This window comes from Danio aesculapii, chromosome 3, assembly GCF_903798145.1.
Source record: "Danio aesculapii chromosome 3, fDanAes4.1, whole genome shotgun sequence".
Lineage (NCBI taxonomy): Eukaryota > Metazoa > Chordata > Actinopteri > Cypriniformes > Danionidae > Danio > Danio aesculapii.
Window position 1 is genome coordinate 36,315,691 of NC_079437.1, and position 23,030 is coordinate 36,338,720.

At 35.3% G+C, this 23,030-nt stretch overlaps 2 protein-coding genes across 3 annotated transcripts; one reads left to right on the top strand and one right to left on the bottom strand.

The window, feature by feature from the left end:
* Positions 1 to 351: 351 nt before the first annotated feature.
* Positions 352 to 9,613, top strand: psmc3ip (PSMC3 interacting protein). Its single transcript, XM_056453909.1, has 8 exons — positions 352 to 474; positions 582 to 682; positions 933 to 1,022; positions 4,621 to 4,732; positions 4,827 to 4,972; positions 7,707 to 7,760; positions 8,029 to 8,088; positions 9,327 to 9,613. Exons 1-8 carry the CDS (start codon positions 453 to 455, stop codon positions 9,381 to 9,383), a joined length of 642 nt encoding a protein of 213 aa, XP_056309884.1. The 5' UTR covers positions 352 to 452; the 3' UTR covers positions 9,384 to 9,613.
* Positions 9,614 to 10,682: 1,069 nt separating this feature from the next.
* On the bottom strand, positions 10,683 to 21,320 carry mlx (MAX dimerization protein MLX). 2 transcript variants are annotated; one of them, XM_056453911.1, is made up of 8 exons: positions 21,242 to 21,320; positions 20,353 to 20,392; positions 18,752 to 18,841; positions 18,210 to 18,319; positions 16,467 to 16,569; positions 16,272 to 16,371; positions 13,571 to 13,772; positions 10,683 to 10,908 (listed from the first exon to the last, which is right to left on the bottom strand). In XM_056453911.1, the coding sequence occupies exons 1-8, from the start codon at positions 21,281 to 21,283 to the stop codon at positions 10,852 to 10,854; spliced, it is 744 nt and encodes a 247-aa protein (XP_056309886.1). In that variant the 5' UTR covers positions 21,284 to 21,320; the 3' UTR covers positions 10,683 to 10,851. The 2 variants fall into 2 exon arrangements, with proteins under 2 accessions (XP_056309886.1, XP_056309887.1); XM_056453912.1 differs by having other exon boundaries at positions 20,353 to 20,389; positions 21,242 to 21,306.
* Between the last annotated feature and the right edge of the window lie 1,710 nt (positions 21,321 to 23,030).

A 23,030-nucleotide genomic window follows, 5' to 3' on the forward strand; every position in this document is an offset into this window, starting at 1 on the left:
GTTTTTTTTTAAATGTGTAAAAATTAAATTAATTGTGATAATAGGATAGGCTAATATAACAATCATGCTTAGAATTGTTATTAAATAAGTCTTAAAAAGCAATAGTTTGAACTACATGTTGCATTTTTAAATATTTTTTTATCTGAAATTTATAGTAACAAAGAACATTTTCGGTAACGTTGGAAAATGTTAAATGTATAAACACAATAGAATTTTATATTTGATTCCGGAATAGAGTATAGTTGACAAATACACAGAATTATATTTTCAAGACAAATGGCGGCGTCTTAAAAACGATGACGTGCGTAGGGTCGTCATCAGCAGACCACAATTCAACGCGGCGCGCGAAAGCTGAGCTGACTGAAGTAAACAATCCAGGAGGAAGAAGAACACTGAAGTACATTAAACGACAGAAGTGTTCAGATCATTAACATATTCTGACAGAATAAACAATGAGCAAAAAAGACAGCGCGGGTAAGTGTTTAAATAACCTACATGAGTGAAAGTTCGTAAAAGCTTTTTCACTTAGTAAAAGTCAGGTCTAAGTTAACGTTAAATGACATTTTTTTTCTCACACACAGCAGTCGCACAGATCCTCGCTTACCTGAATGAGAAAAACAGACCCTTCAGTGCTCAGGATGTCTTTACCAACCTACAGAAGCAGTGTGGACTGGGGAAAACGGTAACGTTGGAAAAATAAACAAACAAAACATTCGACATATGTTTCATATGAATCACATTTCACCGGTTGTTCTGTCGAGTAGAGAAGAGATGTATTACTTAGGCTATTTTTTATAGCACTTTACAAACATTTTGTGAATTGGGGTTGTATGATTTATGCTTATTACAGAGACTTTAAAAATTGTTTAAAAAGTTTTATTATAATTTTAACTTTACCATTTAAAGCCTTTATTTTTCCTGCACTTCTGCAGGCGGTGGTCAAAGCAATGGAGCAGCTGGCCCAGGAAGGCAAGATTAAAGAGAAAGTCTACGGAAAGCAGAAGATCTATTTTGCAGATCAGGTTGGTCTGATGTTTCATATAATGCATTATAATCAGTGGTGTAAAGTAACAAAATACAAGTACTCAAATTACTGTAATTGAGTAGTTTTTCTCAGGAATTGTAATTTACTAAGTAGTTTAAAAATGTGTACTTTTACTTTCCCTTGAGTACATTTTTAGTGCTGTATCGATACTTTTACTCCACTATTTTTCAAATTGCATCACTACTTTATTTTTTCCTCTCTATGGGGATTGGCTGACAAGAAAAACCAGTCCTGTGATTACTGCCCAATCAAATCCACATGGAAACTAAATGGCATCTGTTTGAACAACCTCATGACATGGGCACTTTATAAAAGCAGCAAACCATTTTTAAAAAGTTTTAAAAGTGTCCAATAACATGTCAAAATCTTAATATAAAATGCGCGCGCAGATTTCTGTAGATTTCCGCAAATTTTTAGCCCATCATTGATTCTGTGTATTTACTAATGTAAATGTGTGTACAATTATATTTATTTAGGTTTTATTTATTTCAGCAATATTATTGACTAATATTAAAATGTTGATATGGTTTATTTACAATATAGTTTGTAAAGTCATATTTTCTGTCTTAGTAGATCTATTAAATGAGAGACTTGCTTTTTTTACCAAATAAAGTGGATCTTATTGAACTTGCATTGTAAACATTAAATAAAAGTTAAAAAGGTTTTATTTTTATTTCATATATTAAAGTTTTAGTTATGATACTCCCAAAATTATTCTGCCTAAATTTACAGATTTTTTTACAAAATTCTGTGCAGAAATAGCAAAAAATGTCCGCAGATTCCGTCTGGCCCTAGCAATGACCCAGAGACTTTAGACTGCCAAAATGGCCTTAAACAATCACTAAATGCACTACAGAATGTTACGTTTTCACACAAGCACAAATTGCATGTAAACACAACAGCTGTTCACTGCATAATACTCACTACTCTTGAGTACTTTTAAAAGGGCTACTTTTTACTTACAGTTTGAGTAATATTAACAGATACTTTTACTGTACTTGAACTACATTTTTGGCCAAGTAATGGTACTTTTACTTGAGTATGATTTTTCAGTACTCTTTCCACCACTGATTAGAATAGAGGGTGTGTGTTGTAAAGATTGGGTTGATCCTTAAATGACATGACAACCTCATGTCCTTCAAATCCCATTAAATATTTGCTCATTTCCAGATTGCAATTAAAGAACCTGGGATGTTTTTATCTCTCCATTCAAAGTGTGTTTAAACAAAAATCCAGTGGTTCAAAACAGTCATGAAAAAAATGAATCTTTATACAGTAAGTTTTTTTACACATAAATCTTGATCAGCAAGCAATATTTATTGCATTCAATAGTCTCAAGCATGCTTGTATATATGAATCAATTTCTCAATCAAAACTGTCCATCATATAAAATGGTCATGTCTCTTCTTAACACATGGATTAAACCACTTTATGTTTTGAGCTCTTACATTATTACGACAGTAGGTGGTGACAGTAACCATTGTAAAGTTGAATAAACACGACTTTTATTTAGTAAGCACAATTTATTCCGTTAATTCACTCCTCTCACACACACAAGACCTCTTCAATCAACATTCTCCCGTAAATCCCGCCCCCGCGCGCTCTCCTCATTTGTAACCCGGATAACCTCCTTTCAGGTAAACAAAGTAGAGCGAGAGAATAACATGTTAACAACCATTAATGTGTGTTTACTATTCAAATACATTAAAGACATTTCTTTGAACGATTCATTTATAAATGATCGATCATCCAGTAATGAAACAACGTTAGTCTTTATGAGTGAGTCATTGAATCATTCATTCAATAGATTTGTTCAAATACATTGATTCGTCCAGTAACAATACAAGAAAAGTCTATATGACTGGAGTTTATAATTTATTAAACATACAATTTATTAAATAAACAAACAAACAAACAAACAAAAAAGCTGCAGCAAATATAAATTATTTTTTAAAATGTATTAATGAGCCCTTGAAATACTACCTCTTTTTTTAAATTTTTTTTAATTTGTATTATTTTTACAAATGATTACACACACATATGTTAATTTATGTTTAACGGGAATATTTTCTATTTTTATAAAGGAGCATTGGGGAAATAATACAGATTTATCCAGATTCATTCTAAGACTGAAACATTAGTGAATTCCTCAATATATCTGATCATTTTTTCAAAAAAATTAAGTAAAAAAGTTTTAAATTGTACTTCTAATGCAATGATACTATTAAATTGACTTCTTTTAAACATACAATTTATTAAATAAACAAACATCAAACAAAAAAGCTGCAGCAAATTAATAAAAATTATTTTTAAAAATATATTAATGAGCCCTTGAAATACTTCCGCCTCTCTCTTTTTTTATTTGTATTATTTTTACAAATGATTACACACAAATATGTTAATTTATGTTTAACGGGAATATTTTCTATATTTATAAAGGAGCATTCTGTAAGGGGAAATAATACAGATTTATCCAGATTCTTTCTAAGGCCTGAAAAATTAGTGAATTCCTCAATATATCCTGATCTTTTTTGGTACAACATTTTTTTTTCAAAAAAATTAAGTTAAAATAAGTTTTAAATTGTACTTCTAAAGCAATGATACTATTAAATTGACTTCTTTTAATATGCAGTGCTAAAACTTGAGTAGCTAATAAAAATAAATGAGAGAGGGGCAACCTTGTCTAATGCCACAATAAACAGCAAATCTTTGGGAGGTAGCATGCGCAAGTTTGACAGAACTATTACACCTACTGTACAATGTTCTGACTGCTTTCAAAAACAAATTTCCAAAAACCAAAGAGTTTAATAATCTTAAAAAATAAAATTCTCTTGAACAACATCATCTTTTCTCTTATGAAGCGTTTACTGGCATGAGGCAGGACCGCCTGCAATCCCTACAAATCAAAACAATAGCAAACCACAACAATCCAATCCATCCCTGGTGAACAAAATGATGTCTCGTCTTACATTCTGTCTTGTTAAAAGCCAATTGACTTGGTGTAGGAAAATCCATTTTTTCCTTAGGTCCCTTCACTCTAGTATTTTGTATCACCAGTGAGTGTCTGCATCAAGACCGTCCAAGCTTGGAAAAGATGAGAAGAAAATCAGCTGAATGGTTCAGTATGATTTTATTCTGACACAAGGGAGGGAAGAGCAATCTTATATACACATTGAGGGTCCTCCTGCAACTGAGCCCTAACACAAAAGAATATTATCATAGAAGGAGGGAAACAACGATACAAAAACAGCTTACAGCAACCAGAATACGTGAGAATTTGTGCATGTAGGTATGCGCGCATCTGTGAGCGAGTCAGATAGTTACTTTTGCTCAAGGACGAAAGGTTCCGGCCACACCGAGATAAGATGAACAGAATATGCATACCCACACACATTTCTGCAGTGAAAAGACACAGTAGAGAGAACAGAAAAACAGGCTGTAAAAACAGTAGAATACACACACATAATAATCAAATCCTTCACTTGGATATAAACTTCATTTCATGCCAAGCCGTAATCCTGAAAGGGACTGGTATTGCTGAATCAGCCTGACAGATGTCTGTTCTGTTCCTTCAGTCTCAGTTTGAAGATGTGAGTGACGCTGACCTTAAGAAGATGGATGTTCGTATTGGGGAAATCAATACTGAAGTACAGACCATCTCACAGAGTTGCCGGCAGCTGGATACAGGTGTGCACTTTTAATGTTCCGCTGGAAAAAGATGTGGTGCTTGAACTTGTACACACACTCGCGTTTGGTAAAAAGCTCATGCCTGTGCCCACAGAGCTGAAGGAGTTGAACGGCTCATTAACCACAGCAGAGATGAAGGCACAGATCCAGGAGCTGCAGGCAGAGTGTTCTGGGTACAGAGAGCGGCTGGAGAACATTAAGTCAGCTACAAATCATGTGACCCCTGAGGAGAGGGAGAAGGTTCGAAAATCACTGCACTCTTTAATGTCTGGTTATCATTGTTTGTCAAGCGCACAATGTAAAATTTGTTTTTGGATCAGATTGTTTTTTTTTTTCCTGCTTGCCAGGAATTTCATGGTTTATATACCATTAAAGACTAAATTAGAGTTAGACTAACCCTTGTCTTTAATGGTAAATAAACCATCCCTTGATCAAGTGCTGTTTTTCTTTTCAATACATTTTAATACACTCATTTTATAAATAATTTTTAATAACTATTTTTTTATTTGCCATAATGACAGTACATAATATTTGTTTTTATTATTTTAATAATTGTTATTATTTATAATCGTATTTATTATGGCGGCACAGTGGGTAGCACTGTTGCATCAGTTTTTCATTTTTGTGTGGAGTTTGCATGTGCTCCACGTGCTCCGGTTTCCCTCACAAGTCCAAAGACTAGTGCAGGGGTGTCCAAACTTTTTGGACCGAGGGCCAGATGCAAAAAAAAAAAAAAAAAAAAAACGTCCCGGGTCAAATTTTACAGACACACACACATATAGATAGATAGATGTGTAAGTGTGTATATTATTATTATTGAATTATTTTATTTCTTGAATCTTCTCTGGGCAAATTACAGTTGCAACACTCATCCTTTATAAATTCTCCTTCAGTGAAGGGTTTCCTGTGCTGTGCGATTAGCTGAGCTACCTCATAACTAGCCAGCGTAGAATTTTCTTGTGCTTTATTAGCATGAAAAAACTGCTGTTGTTGAGCTGAGAGCAGCTCCTAATTGTCTTACTTTTTGATCTTGTTTGGCACCAGTGTAAGAGCTGAAGGCCTGATGTTTTGTTTTAAAATGTCTTTTAATATATTCCTTCATTACTCCAACTGATTCCTGGCAAATTAAAGACAGATTTCCGGCTGACCTCTGTGAAGAAATATTCTTTGCCCCAATGTGACTGAAATTTCCTGCACTTACTGTTGATTTTCCTTTTTCTTGGTTGCCCCATGGCTCGCCAAAACGTGATTATCAATTATGTTTCCTTCACTTTGGTCGGTCGTTTTACATCATAACAACAACCCGGTGGTTATTTATTGAATTACGTTCATTTTTTTGTATAGCGGGCCAGATTCTAATAACATTTCTAAAAAGCCTCGTGGGCCGCCACAAAACTGATTGCGGGCCACAGAGGGTCCGCGGGCCGTAGTTTGGACACCCCTGGACTAGTGTATGTGTGTGAATGAGTGTATTGGTGTTTCCCATTGATGGGTTGCAGTTGGATGAGCATCCACTGCGTAAAACATATGCTGGATAAGTTGGTGGTTCATCGCTGTGGTCATCCCTGATTAAAAATGGGACTAAGCCGAAAAGAGAATGAATGAATGTATTTATTATTTATATAACTTGTGTTTATTTATTAATATTTATGTACTAGTTATTTTGCAAGGTAATAGTATTCAAATGCAATTTAACTGCTTAACTAGGTTTATTAGAAAAGTCATTGGACAACAGGTTTTTGTCCTTTAAAAATCTGCTACGGTCAATATTATTAACTCTTTTTTAAAAAATAGCAAAAATAAAATAGTTAAAAGATAAAAAAATCTGCTATAGCCAATATTATTAGCCATTTAAAAACAAATCATTACTTGGAGAATATTTTTTAAATAATTACCATTTCACATGAGAGGTAATAGTGTGTGTGTGTGTGTGTGTGTGTGTGTGTGTGTGTGTGTTTACATTCCAACGCAATCTCTCAGCAATTCGTAAGTTATTGATTTAGTGGCTAATTCGTATGAATTTGTACGTTCCAATTCGTACAATTTAGTATGATTTGCTCATCACCTAATGACGGTTTGGTTTTGGGGTGGGGTTGGGTGCTATGACTCCTTTTTATTGTACATTTTCATACGACTGAACTCGTACGAATTAGACACTAAACTGACAAAACGTAAAATACTTGCGTTTCCTCGTGAGATCAGGCTGAGACATTCATATATAAAAAAACACAGACATTCACATTTATAAAATAAATGAACAAAGTTTGGGTCAATAAGTAATATTTATAATAAACTTTCTATTCATGAAATGTATATCATGGATTTCACACAAATGTTAAGCAGTAAATAATAAAAACTAAAACATTTTTGAGCTATGCCATAACATAAATACATAACATGTAAAATATTTTTAAAATTATTTAAAAATGTAAAGGTTTCAAAATATTGCTGTTTTGATCAAATAAAATTAATCTTGGTGAGCATAAGAGACTTTACCAAACAAAAAAAGTTATTTTCAGCAAATTCTGCAATAATAATAATAATAATAATAACAATTATACAGCTGTCGTCTATAAATTATTGCAAACATCCTGTAAAGCTCATCTCTCACATGCACAATTTCATCAAAAAAAACTTAAGTCAGTTATGTAACATTGTTTTGTATTTAAATAAGCAATATTCAGTGTGTGACAGTAAACTCTGTGAATGATTAATGAGCATAAAACATATTGTTGAATTAGTACAAATAACAGTTTCATTCATTGACTTGGCCCCGGGCTCTGCTTATTATTGAGCACTGCCTTTTCAATGGTTTTTGTTGCAAGTAATGCAAAAATAACAACATGAAGCCTTCCAGCGTCTCTGGAATGTGTTTGATTCATTAGGTGAAGTTTATTCAGATAATGTCGCTGTCCTGGGGCAGTCAATATTATGTTCGTTTATGTTGCTGACAAATGTTTTTCTTGCCCCTCAGGTTTACAAGGAGAGAGAGACTTATGTGAAAGAGTGGAGGAAGAGGAAGAGACTGGTAATGATCCATAAAAAAATATTAAATCACAACCTAATTCTACCCTAATGACAAAATGCCAACTAATTTTAATGATGCTGCCATAATACGTGCTTTCATTTCCAAGGAGACTTCTCTTGCAGAATGTGGTACTATTTATCAATGTCAATGGTCAATTGTACCTACAAATTGTACCTTTGGTTATGCTATTTAACTTGCACTATACAGATATGTAGTTGAAAAATCCGAGCTCAACTTTAAAGTAGTTTTCTTCTTCTTCACCTGCTAGGTTTCTGATATGATGGGAGCTATTTTGGAAGGTTATCCAAAGAGCAAAAAACACTTCTTGGTAAGTCAGCTTCTTGAACATGAACACATGCATGGTAGGACTACATTTGCCCATTGGGAATTGATTATATTTTTGTCATTTGTTATATTGTCTGTAGATTCGTGCCAGTCCACTTTTATTTCAAGTTTTTTTGTTTGTTAAAGTGTGAACCTATAAAACCAACCCATTTCGAGATGAAACATTTTATAAATTATGTGAAAATCAGACAAAAAAACAAAGCTAAAAGACTGTATTTTAATGGGGGATGGCTTTAATAAAGGAAAGAACTACAATCCCATGAAGCATGGCGAATGAAAGGATTGAATTAAAAAGGAGAAAAATCTGGACACACAAATTCATTTCAAGTTTTTTGCAAAATATATTTAATTATTTTCGATAGCAGTGGGAGGTTATGATGGTTGACTTTACGTTTCGCCACCATCTTGAAGCGCAAGTGTTTCAAAACACTGCACCAAAGCATGATCAGAAACACCTGGGTCTTGGCCTTTTATGGCCACCTGGGTCATGTGACTTTTTAGCCCTTTCATGGCCACCATGGTCACGTGATGTTTGGCCCTTTTATGGAGAACTACATTACCCATAATGCTGTACAGAAAATCTCACTAATCAAAGTCTGTACAGCATCATGGGTAATGTAGTCCAGATTGTTTAAAATGATGGTTTAAAATGTAAGTTAGTTGAGTTGAAAATGATGCTGTACAGAAAGTCCCACCAATCAGGTGACTCTGAGCAAGTAAAGCATGCCATAATAGCTCCTTAGCTCTGCCCAGTCCCATGAAGCCGAGTAGGGTGGGCAGAGTGAGGCTTCGTGAAACTGAAACAGTCCAAGCTCTCAAACGGTTTGAGACCCATCTCTACAGTGACACCTAGTGGTCATTTTTTGTCATTTTCTGCACAAATTCAGCCATTAAACGATTGTTTTGATTGTTGAAATTAGAATAAGCTTTAAACAAAAGCATACAGTTGATTAACAACGTTGGAACTCTCGATAGGTCTGACTTTAAAAGGAAATTGGTTTTAAATTTCAGATTAGTTCCCTATAGAGAAAATGTATGGATTTTTATTATTAACCTAACTATTGCGACAATATCCTGTGACTGTCAATTTGTCTTGCTGTTGTATTAATAGTTACATCATCATAAAAGAGAAGTTATTATAATATTTCTTAAATGTTAAATTGAAACGTTCAATAAAAATGTTTTCATGGAAGCTTTAAAGTTGCTCTTGTGTTTTGTCAGGAGGAGGCTGGGATTGAAACAGACGAGGACCATAAAGTGACAATGCCCAACATCTGATGAAAAGGCATGCTGATTAATTCAGATGCTGCCAGGAAACATGACCTTTGGAAATGTCACAAAGTAATGCATTCTGGGACACTAAAAGAGCAGTTCTATCGAAAACCAACCCTATTTATAACTCTTATTCTGCGAACAAACCAACAGGCTGTAAATAAGTTTGAACATTCTTTATTTTTCAATTAAAAAATGATACCGATACAAAAATATTTCAAGCGGATTCTCTCATTGCAGTCAGAAATGCAGAAGCAGAGTGGAGTAGTTTCTGTGAGCTAGCATTTCATTTCACTGTATGGCTTCACTAGTAAAGACGTCCCTTATTCCAGCACAGTTGATTGCACAATCATCTGCTCTGCTTTTATTATTTTAAACAATCTCAGTACACCGAAATCTGTCCTGAGTAGACATCAATTCTAATTACGCCTTAATTAACATCATAAATATAAATAGAATTGGGCGGTCACACCGTGTGAAGTTGCTACCATGCAAAAAGGCATCTGCGTGTCTTCAGTGATAGCTTACGCAGCACATACTGATCACAAGAGCTTAAACCATCAACATAAACATTGAATAAAACACTGAACATAATTGCGACAAACACAGCTGAACAAAAATCAACATCACATGATAATAAGAGGTTCATATTCCATTATTTGTGCGTAGGCACTGCAATCTTTGGTCACAGCATCCCAAAGACAGTAGCTTAGAAGAGGAACCAAAATGCTTAAAATGGAAAGATGGCTCAGCATCGCCTGACTTATTTATTTTTTTTTAAAGCGTACAAGACAGCTGTTTTTGGATGTAAAAACCAACTGCCAGTGATACATCACAGTGTAACTAGATCTCTCAGCTCCCCTTTCCAGCACTAAGCTGATCGCAAAGGCCAAAACCTAGCTGTGCTTTGGAAAACATGAGGTAAAGGTGATAATCCAACGCAACACACCAAGCTTTATCATTCACAGGCAGCTGTCTAGTTTATAATCGAGCAAATTGAGAAACATTTCACACCTCGGTATTTGACAGTTCTCATTTGGTGTTGTCAGGATGCTGTTTTATCTGTGAACATGCAAATACTGAGGAAAAACAACCTGAACTGATATGATTACTCTTAAGGACTGAGGTGTTTTTCGAAAACACTGACTAAACAAAACACAGAACAAGCTAAAAGTGTACGAGGAAACAGAATATGCAATCTCAAACATGTTTTCCCTCTTAGTACCTTTTAAATCACTAGTTATATATTGACAAATGTGGCTAAATTATTGCATTTGCACACTTTTTGATTGGAATCACTGCTTCACAACATCAGTCAATACTTGACACTGCTTCATTTCTTCAGAGTTCTTCAACGCTCCCTAGTCCAGTAGTGTGCTGAGCCCTGCTGTATTTTGTGTGTGTGTGTGTGTATTTAAGTGTCTTTATTTTCTTGAATAAGATATTAGCCTGAGGGACAGACGTGTTGACTGCTTCAATACAGCTGACCATTCACCTGCTGCAGCACAGTCACCACAAACTCTCTCAGCGTCTGTCAACAATACAGAAACACAAAACATGCTCATTTAAGGCATTTTCAAAAGTTATTTAAAGGCACTGTCATTTTTGCCACTAGAGGGCGTATATTCACAACAAACAAAGGCCTAGTTTATGACTAATGCTGCGTCCCAATTCGCATACTCAATTTTTTTTTCTGCTTAGTCCCTTTATTCTTCAGGTTGGAATGAACCAACTTATCCAGCATATGTTTTACACAGCGGATGCCCTTCCAGCTGCAACCCATTACTGGGAAACCAGTTCGCATACTATCTGTCCTACATATTATTTGAAAATAGAATTAGTATGTCCCAAATTGTAGTATGTTGAAAAAAAAGTATGCCAAAGGTTCCCGGATGGTTTACTATTTCTGGTAAAAAAAAAAAATTGAGTGTAGAACCTCCATAGTCTAACCGCTGATACTGCTCACAATACATTGCGCGTTGGACGTGAATTTGATTAGGACTACAAACGGTGATGAAAAGTGTAAAACTACAAACATGGTGGACATGCGAGACCAAGTAGAGAGGCTTCAGTAAAGATGTTTGAATTACTGTTCATTAATATCTAGCCAACTGAAACCTATTTAAACCGTGTTATATTTCATCCTCAACAACAATACTGAACTTACATAAAGATATGTTTGGACATTAACGTCTAAACGCTTAATTATCCAAAGACCTGAGAAGATTTTTTTGCATGAAAGACTCATAAATGGGAGATTATCCTGCTGCTGCCTGTCCAATAAGGTAGACTTTAAAAAACTTAAAAAAAAAAAAAAAAAAAGTACATACTTTTAGGGTGTAGTATAAGTATGCGAATTGGGATGCAGCATGTATGAGGAATCATGGGAGTTGCCATTTTCATTACATCCTATGGGACAGCAGAAATCATGTTCATGGATGAGGTCTAGTATTAAAGGCTTATTGTCATGGTAGTATTACATAAGGGTCAAAGGCGCTGAAGCCTCTAGCTCAGGGGTGTCCAAACTCAGTCCTGGAGAGTTTAGCTGCAACCATAATCAAACACACCTGAACAAGCTGGATATACTAGAAACTTCCTGGCATGTGTGTTGAAGCAAGTTGGAGCAAAACTCAGCAGGACACTGGCCCTCCAGGACCGAGTTTGGACACCCCTGCTCTAGCTAATGAAAGCAGTGGAGCTTTTATTATGCCACTGTCCACAGCTTCCTGCTCCAGTCATGATCAATATATTTTAGGGCTCTGTTATAAATTGCTCTGTGCAGTCTAATAAAACACAACTTATTAAAACTTTCTTGCTGTTGGAAAAAAAAACTTTATTTTTAGGACACAGGACATGATCCTGTCACTATTGCTAAATTCTCTGGATTTAATCATTCTTTGAATCATTTGGCATAATGTATATAAGCAAAATATATAACACTGTTCTAGTGTTTATATATACAGTTGAAGTCAGAATTATTAGCACCCCTGAATTATTAGCCTCCTGTTTATTTTTTGCCCAATTTCTGTTTAAAGGGAGAAATTTTTTCAACACATTTTTTGACCATAATAATTTTAATAACTCATTTCTAATAACTGATTTATTTTATCTTTGCCATGATGACAGTAAATATTATTTTACTAGATATTTTTCAAGACACTTCTATACAGCTTAAAGTGACATTTAAAGGCTAAACTAGGTTAATTAGGTTAACTAGGCAGGTTAGGGTAATAAGGCAAGTAATTGTATAACGATGGTTTGTTCTGTAGACTATCAAAAACAAATACAGCCTAAAGGGGCTAATAGTTTTGACCTTAAAATGGATTTTAAAAAATTAAAAACTTCTTTTATTCTATCCGAAATAAAACAAATAAGACTTCCTCCAGAAGAAAAAATATTATCAGACATACTGTGAACATTTCCTTGCTCTGTTAAACATCATTTGGGAAATATTTAAAAATAATAATAATAATTCAAAGGGGGGCTAATAACATTTATTTATTAAATTTTTTAATGAAAAATCTTGCATATCGTGCCTTTAAATCTGCTGTTAATTAACAAAAAAATTAGGCTAAATGTTGCCTTTGTAGAAAGGGTAAATATAAACAATATAAACAGAAGTGCAAAATATATCAAAGCTCTTCACAATCCATATTGAGAAAATTACAAATAACTGAAAATATAGTGGAGTCTTGAGTACAGTTATGGTCAATATTTAGATTAAAACTAACATTTTGCCACTTCTATCAAATGTTCTACCAGAAAATTGACCAAACATGCATTATTTCATACATCAGACTGGGGAAATCTCTAACCACAATTATTTTTATATTAAAATTATTTAATAATAATGATTTATATTTACTATTTATAGTAATTCTTAAACATTTGCTTCATAAAACTGAAAATGTATCAAATTTAAGGGATAGTTCACTCAAAAATAACCATTCATCATCATTTACTTCATTTACTCATCCTACACTTGATCCAAACCAGTTTGCCTTTTGTTTTTGTTCTGCTGAACACAAATGAAGATATTTTGAAGAAAGCTGAACACCTGTGACAGGTTTTCAACATATTTTTTTGTGTTTAAAAAAAACCTCAAAGGTTTTGAACCACTTGAAGGTGATTAGATAGCAGGTACATTTGGATTTTTGGATGAACTATCCTTTTAAATGTGTGAGCTTGTGCACCTGTGGCTTGCAGTGTTCCTCTATCCAGCTGAAGACACAGGCAGAGAGCTCCTGAAAACTGCTGACCGACACAGAGGCACTGAAGGACTGGAACAGAGAGTCCATGATGCTCTGAAAAACACTGAACTTCACCTGATCTGAAACCTGCTCGCTGCCCTGCTGAGGGTTATTCTGATGGGCCTTCACAATGTGCTCATAGTTCCTGAAACAAACCACACAGTCTGCCTGTTAGACACATGTGAACATAGACTTTTTTTTTCTAAATATCTCCCTCCCTCAAAGGTCTAAAGGGTTTAATGCTTGATGGAGGGTGTGTCTAAAGCTTCACATTGACGCAATTGACGATAGCCTATGGCATCCAGCTTGGACCCTGACACAAAAAAGCATGGTAGTAGTAGTGTTGAAATGTATACACAGATATAAAGCACTGGGTGATTACCAACCATGATCATCAGCTTTTCCTCCATATTGATATAGCACTGTTCTCTGTGTTGATTGGCTAGTGTCTGCACTTATATTTGCATAAAGATTTGATCTGATTGGGTGATACCTGCAATGGGGATTGAAAAGTTGAAAGTTTTTGAAAAGTTGTAAGTGAGCAACTAGCCCAATGCAACCTAATGGACCCATAATTTAACTCAGCAATACTTGACATCACTTCATTGAAAGTAAACGAGAAGCAGCAATGTTGCTCGAGAAGCATCAACTAAACGTTTTTCCTTGCATGACAACCTTTTCAAAACGATCCACTTTTAAAGGCTAGTTTACACTACAAAATTAAGCCTGATTTGAGCCCGATTTGGAAGTTAACGAGCTCGCTGACAGATCGGGCAAAAATCTGGGGGTGTTTGGCAGTCTGTATGTGTGAATAATTGAACAACACATCACAGAGGCTCGCTGACGCGTCGCCGACACCTCGCAGATGAAAATCCGATATCTAGCATGCTGAATATTCCAGAGCAGTCGGCTGACTTGACCCCACGTGCGGTCAGATGTAGTGACGAGCTGTAGCCAATGAGAGAGCATATCAGCATGAACTGAATGGCCGTTGTGCTCAGGAGCTCAACAGAAATGTCTGTGATTGGCCACAATGTACATCGATGCACTCGCCTCAGAACAGGCTAGAATATTAACAGTGGAACTAGAATTCTATAACTTTTACAATTACCATAGCATTCATTCTGACCGTTCTCATATAAGATGTCATACTGTCACGTCGTATTTACATTCAAAGCTTTTATTGAGATATTAAAATTAAGCTTTGAATGTCTGTCATCATATTTGATGACACCATTACCCTAAAAAGTATTACCTTTTTGGTAATAAAGCCTATAAATATGTAGTTAAGATACTAGAACACCAGCAAAGATCTGGACCTCGCTTTACAGATGAGCGATTGATCTGCTGATGCATCAACTGGCTGCCTATGTTTTTAAACATCCCCTTTAAAGCTTTCAGAGAACTGTCGGTGGTGCTATCAGCACACAAGCAGCCAATAGAATTCAGCTTTTTCTGCTGGCTTCTCCCTCAACATTTCATTGGTGGTGTTTGACTGAGCTGTTGGGGAAGGAGTTGTTGTCAGATCATGTAGTGTGTGACCCCCCCCCCCCTCTTGTGGATCATTTACGTAGTGTTGCATAGTGTGAACAACAGCGATTTAAAGACACAAAATCAAGTCATGTAGTGTGAACGGCACAGCGATCTGCCGATGTTTAAAATCCTGTAGTGTAAACTAGGCTTAGGCCATGGCCACACTGCACTTTTTCCCCATAGACTTCCTTTCAAACACATGTGAATTCAACAGACCAGAAACGCAAGCTTGTGCAACAAGATTCGCTGCGTTCAAAAGTTCAGTGAACTTTGACCTGTGAAATCCCATCACGTGACTGCATGAGACCAATAAAAGATCCATTCCAAACGTGACTTTTCAGTACAGAACGCAAGCAATTGCTCCATAATTTAATGTCTAATCATCTTGCTTTATCCTGCCCAGTTTTGCAGCGTTAAACGACAGAATTTTGCAACCTCAAACTCTAGTGTGACCACGGCTTTACACAGTTACAAACGGGCTGTATTACGTATGCTGGCCAGTATTTGGTGTCGTCATCTTGTTAGTACTACCTTTAAGGAAGTGACAACAGGTCATTGGCAGCTTGCTGCTGGTGTGTACATAAAATTTGCAGTGTGTGTAAGATGTGTCTCCACTTTTTGTTGTAATCTGAAGTAAATCGACACTTTGATTTTGGATTGTTGGCAAACAACAACACCTCCACATACTCTGTCAGTGTTGTGTGATTGTTTGTGCTTGTCTTTAAAGTACACCACCCTAAATGCATACTATTCACACACATGACGTCATAAATTTTAAAGATTTTTTTATCAGGCGTTTACACAGACTTGACAATGGCAGCGTTTTCAAAAACTTCCTCTTTGTAAACCTTTTTTAGTCCTCAAAAATGCTGTTGTTGTGTAAACGAACAGGAAAACGCTTATAAATTGTTGTTTTTCGTTGAAACCTTTGTTGTGTAAACGCCTCCTAAAGGGTGTTTGTTATGTTATCTTTCTTAACAGAAGAAAGGTGGTGTCAGATAAAGCCTTATGAAACCTGAAAAAAGTCCTACAGGAGAGTAACTGAATCTATACTTGTCTGCATGAGCTGTTAAAATGTTTCCGGCCCCCCTCTAAATAACCAACTACTCACGTTTTCATAATTTTCAGCGCCATCACCTCCTTCCTAAGTGTGGAAACATCCTCTTCCTGCTTCTTCTTTTCTTTGTGGAGAAACTGAATGTAGTCGATTGCTACACACACATACACACACACATACAAAGTTGCTGAGCTTTTTCATTCCACACAAGATGACAACAGCATATAAATAGGTATTGAAAGTTCTCACTCTTTTGCAGGACTGTAGCTTTGCTCATCTTTTGTGTGGCCATGGAGAAGTCTGACTGCTGCTGGCATGTAGGCACTATAGACTGCAGGTCATCATAGCCTTTCTGTGAGATTAAAGATCCATGGAGATTATTTGAGGGAGTTAAACTTGCAACATGCAGAACTGTGCTCTTTTACACGCAAGCTACTCAGGGTTTTCAATGGCTTGGTCCACAGTAAACACAAGTCATCTCAGTATCTGCAAAGAGTTTGGATTTTGCACTTGGGAATCTAATGTGTCAATCTCGCTGTAGTTTTCCAGCAAAATAAAAGCTTGATGGTGTAAAAAAAATAATTAAGATCTAATATAAATATTATTACATAGGTTTAAAACTGCTAAAATAAAAATGATTCTTACTCTTTATTTTTACATTGACATGTTACAATATTAATATTTCTTTAACTTTATTGGTAGTAGCAATAATATACAGCATTGTCAAATTGATTGATTTTTTTTTTTTTTTTGGGGGCCAAATGATGCAAATCAACAAAACACATCAACAAACGTACAACAGCAAACATAGAGCTTTAAAATAATAATAATAGTAGCAATAATAGTTTTTATAATAATAATGATCCAACTCAGGTCCCCTCCAAAGAGCAGCCATAAAATGACAACAAACTTTTCTTGATTTTATTTGATTCAGTTTCTTGGTTATTTTCCGGTGTCCATGTTACAGTGTAAATATTCATGTAACTACTGTTGTACATATCAATTTAATTACATGTACCTACTAGATTTAGGTGAGTTGTGTGTAATTATGCATAACTAACTCATTTTTATAATTGGTGTACGTACGTGTAAGTAGTGGAACATGTATATGGACACCTTAAATGAAAGTGAAACCTTTTTCTCTTTTTTAGATTTATCGTGTTTCTTAAACTAGTAAACACGAGTTAAATTACAGCTGCAAGCAGCAATGAAAGGGACCTCGCACCCAGGCTCACCGCTGCCCGGTGGTCTCAGGATGACAAAGTACAGCGGACAATAATATATTAAGCTGATAAATATATATAAAAAACTCAGAAATCACACATTTTTGCCAAACTTCCTTCTGTCAGCAGGTGGCGCTATGACTGTGACTCAATATTGGCATGTAGATGTCTTCAGGAGAGGAATCTTATCGAATGTGAATTTTCAGGCAGGTCTGTCAATTTCCGTATGTGTGCTTGAATAGTAGCTCGGGGGCTAGTCCGTCTAATGTGCAAAGGTGGCGCTGTCGAGTCATTTTGCCATGCCCACTTCCGAAACCTATAACAAACATAAATTTTCGCCACTTCTGGAGCGTGTGCAAAGTTTCGTGAGGTTTCGAGCATGTTTAGACCCTCGAAATCATGATTCATTTCGAAGAAGAAGAAGAAACGGAGCAATTCCAATTCCGGTGCTTGGTCCCTAATTAGTGCAAAGATAAAAGTCTTTGGCAGTTATGTTACATTCTGTGCTATAATTAAATTGTTCTTACAATTTTACAGGGTCAGTTGTATAAACTACTTATTGTATTCTCAAAACGTTAATCACCTTTTTTTCCCCTTTAAGACTGGGCATATGTATTTTAAAGTCAATTACAAAAAGAATGATCCTTCTACTTTGAATCCGAACCAAACTGGTTACCCTAGTTTGTCATACTAGTGTACTAATAAAGCAAAAAATTTTGTCAGCTACTATTATCCATGTCTCTGTTTGCCTGAAAAGCGTCACTCATACCTTGATGGCGTCCCTGCGTTTCTGCTCTGCCTGTGTGTGTGCGTGCCTCCTGCGGTCTTTATATGACTCTTTATAAGGCGTCTCATGTCTGTTGTCACTGTCTTCATCATCTAAACCAATGAGAGGAACAAATATCTGTTAGCCATCAGCGGTCATAAAGATCACACAAAAAGCTGAAGCAAAACTATATTGTTGTCCATCTTAAAATGCAGATGATAAGGAAACATTGACACATTTTCATCCATTCTGTTATTCACGTAAAATATCCAAAAAAGATTTTAACAAGTCAGCTGTTTAAAATGTATTTAAATATACATGAAGTCAAATCACCAAATGGAGAATCCAGTTAAGACGGTAATAAAAGAAGGAAAAGGGAATTAATAAAACGCATGCATGGATGAATCATTCACAGTGAAAGGTGAATAATGAATATCCCTGTGATTCTGATAACAGGAAACAATGAGAAATTCAGAGTAAATAAAGAGTTTTATACACACACCGAATGGCTATGTTTGACACTGAATGATTAGTAGTCTCATCACCTGTGTTTGGTACTGAAGAGGCACTTGTGGATCCGATGCTGTTGGCTCTAGACACCAAACTTCCTTTACGTGCGCTCTCTGCAAAAAAACCTAGAGATATGGACGTCATGGAAAGTGTAAATATATCAATAAATATGTTGTTTGGTTAGTACAATATTTGACAGTACAAAGCAAACTTTTTAATACTTGTATTCATTTTTTAGATAGATAAAATTAGTTAATTTTCATACGTGCATGTTTCTTATTAATATATTAGCTTCAAGTAGCTATTATAGAACTAATAACCTTGTAACCCTAGTGCTTCACAGATTTATATATACAGTTAAAGTCAGAATTATTAGCCACCCTTTGAATTTTCTTTTCGTTTTTAAATATTGCCCAAATTAAGTTTAAGAGAGCAAGAAAATATTCACAGTATGTCTGATAATATTTTTTCTTCTGAAGAAAGTCTTATCTGTTTTTTTTTGGCTAGAATAAAAGAATAAAAGAACATTTTAAGGTCAGAATTAATAGCCCCTTTTAAGCTATATATTTTTTCGATAGTCTACAGAACAAACCATCGTTATACAATACCTTGCCTAATTACCCTAACCTGCCTAGTTAACCTAATTAACCTAGTTTAGCCTTTAAATGTCACTTTAAGCTGTATAGAAGTGTCTTGAAAAATATCTAGTCAAATATTATTTACTGTTGACATGGCAAAGATAAAATAAGTTATTAGAAATGAGTTATTACAACTATCATGTTAAGAAATGTGTTGAGTAAATCTTCTCTCCGTTAATCAGAAATTGAGGGGAAAAAAACAGGGGGGCTATTGTTAATCTAATTTAACATTGTTTCCATTTACTTATATGGGGATCTATTTTCACTAGTATGAACATCTAGTTTTGGCAACTATGTATTCCAAATATGTGACATATTTTATTTACTGATTGAAGATCATTTGACACTAGTTTCTATTATTAGACTCTAGTACTTCCTCATTACATACTGGTACCTATTAAACAGATACTTTAATAGGTATTATCTAATGAAAATCACTACTATCTACTAAAAAGTACAAATTAATGAGCACTAGTGTCGTATCTTATCACATCTTTTATTTAATGCCATGTCAGCTTTATAAGCTATCTTTATGGCAAAAACAATTCAAAATAAAATATAAGAAACATAATAAAAAAACATTCAAACAAACACAAGTTATCATCAGACTTTTTAATCATGAATAAATGACAAAAGCGCTAAAATGTTTCCTGGCAAAACTACTGAATAACAGTTCACTTCATTGAAAAATTAATCGCAAACATTAAGAGCAGGACAGTCCTCAAAACTTTGTTTTAAGAGAGAGGGGGGATTTTGTTCTTCAACGTTTAAGTAGAAATGCACGTGTCTATAAGTACTAGTACTTCAGAAAATACTAGTATCAAAAAAGCAGAGGTAGCATGACATTAGATATATATCTAGAAATATTAAAGACAGCTTGCTTTAATAACATTTATGATTTCAGTTTATGATTTCAAGTCATTTTTCATCTTGGTAAATAAACTGGTTGGAAAAGGCAGACTGATAACTGAGACTCAAGTAATAATTGGTCTACTCACTGTGGTCAAAGCCGTTGTCACTGAAGGTGCCATCCGTCTGCTGAGACATCGTGACAGGAGGTGAAGAAAGACAAACAGAAAAACAGTCAAAACAAGACACACTGATGTTGATAACCAACCCAAACACAGCCTGAGTGACCTGTCCTGTCTTACACCTTTATCTAGGACACCTCTAACTCCCTACTGTGAAGTGTCCCAAATAAACCCCTTTAAAAGCAGATATTTCATCTACATACATAATGTGTCTCAAAACTTTCAGATTGAGCAATCACTGCCATATTGTCACAGTGCCATTACAGCCTGTGGAAATGAGGGCGTACTTTATTTAGTGCGTATGAAGAGAATAACGTTAAAAAGGGACAACAAAGAAAGCAAAAAAAGGGTCAAACAAAACAAAAGAAAGAACCTGTTAGAATCGAGTCCTTCAAGGGAGTCGGTTCGGTGGTTCGAACGAGTTTTCGGTGCCTAATAAACTGTCAGGCTAGATAGGCAGTTACATACGTTTTGAAACACAGCCAGATATGGTCAATGTAGCCAACAAGCAAGTTAGCTTAGCGGTTTCAAATCCTGCACATCTTGTTACATAGCTTCCTTAGTAATATCAACAACACAAATAGTCTGTTAATTAAATAAACCTTCAGAATAATAAATGTTTTGTTTCTGCAGTGATTTGTTTTCAATATCAGCACTGGAAAGACAGATTTGGGTCATGTGGGAAGGAGGATAATTGTTCTTTGACTTGCTGAACTTTAAGGTTAGCCAGCTGAGCTAGAGAGTGAAACCAAACCCTACGGACAAGCGATTAAAAGACACGCGTAGCGAGGGTGATTTTGAAGGAAAGGGTTGTATAAAATCAATAGACGGTTTTTATGTGACTAGTTTTGCTTACTTTTAGCCAGGGATCCTCCGGCGACGCGCTGTTTTCCGTCATTTTGGAATAAACAATGACGGGATGTTACGAGCTGCGCCTCCTAGTGGCCATTATCTGTCTACAAACTTATCCTCCCACAGCGTTTGACACATTTTGGTGACTTTCGATTAACTCATTAAGTGTTGATTCGTTCATTCACGTTTTCTTTACATATCATATTAATACAGCCCGTACGCATCAGCCTATAATTCATCTCTGCATCTCTAAGAAGTGCAGTATGTAGTCATTTATTCCACTTGGTGGTGCTATGAGTTAAAATTAGATTTAAACATCACTCGTTGTGAATGTCACATACACACACACACACACACATATATATATATATATATATATATATATATATATATATATATATATATATATATATATAGTTGAAGTGTTAGAATTATGAGCCGGCTCTTATTAGCCCACCTGTTTATTTTTTCCCCCAATTTTTGTTTAACGGAGAGATTTTTTTCAACACATTTCTAAACATAATAGTTTTAATAGCTAATTTCTAATAACTGCTTTATTTTATCTGTGAAATGATGACAGTAAATAATATTTTACTATTTTTCAAGACACTTCTATACAGCTTAAAGTGACATTTAACGGTGTAACTGGGTTAATAAGGTTAACTAGGCAGGTTAGGGTGATTAGGCAAGTTAATTTATAATGATGGTTTGTTCTGAAGACTATAATATATAGCATAAATGGGCTAATAATTTTGACCTTAAATTTTTTTTTCTTTTATTAAAAACTAATCAGACATACTGTTAAAACCTCCTTGCTCTGTTAAACATCATTTGGGAAATATTTAAAAAAGAAAAAATAATTCAGACTTCAACTGGAGTGTATCGTGAGTGTGTATAAATGTATATATATATTCACAATAGACTCCATACTTATGGAGTCCCGCGACCATTACCCCCACCACTTAGCGTGATTTCCGCGACTACCAACCGCCTCACCTAGCGTGAATGAGCACCTGCCCATTTAAGAGTCTGTGCACACGACACTGTGTTAGGGTCTGGGATAGAACCCGGGTCTCTGGCGTGAAAGGTGAGTCCCATTCCCACTGAGCTACTGGGAATTGATGAACCTACACAACGAAAGGACCTGAAACACTCCATACATAAGCACACATGATAAATTCTATACATATACACACATGATACACTCTATACATATGCACACACAAAACACTCCATATACATACTCTATACATAACACACTATATATATATATATATATATATATATATATATATATATATATATATACGACACTCTCTATACATACTCATGATACATCATCCTTACATATACACACACACACGATACACAAGTTACACTCAATACGTATTCACATTTACACTCATGTTAGGGTCTGGGATAGATCCCGGATCTCTGGCATGAAAGGTGAGTCACGTTACCACTGAGCTACTTGGAGTTGATGAACACATACAATGAAAGGACCATACATAAGCACACATGATACATTCTATACATATACACACATGATACAGTCTTTACATATACACTCCATACATATGCACTCATTAAACACTTCTAACATATACACAAATGACAAAGTCCATACATATGCGCCCGTGATACACTCCTTACTTATACACATATACACACACACACAGTTACACTCCATTCGTATTCACATATACACTCATATTAGGGTCTGGGATGGAACCCGGATCTCTGGCGTGGAAAGGTTAGTCACGTTACCACTGAGCTACTTCCATGAGTTGATG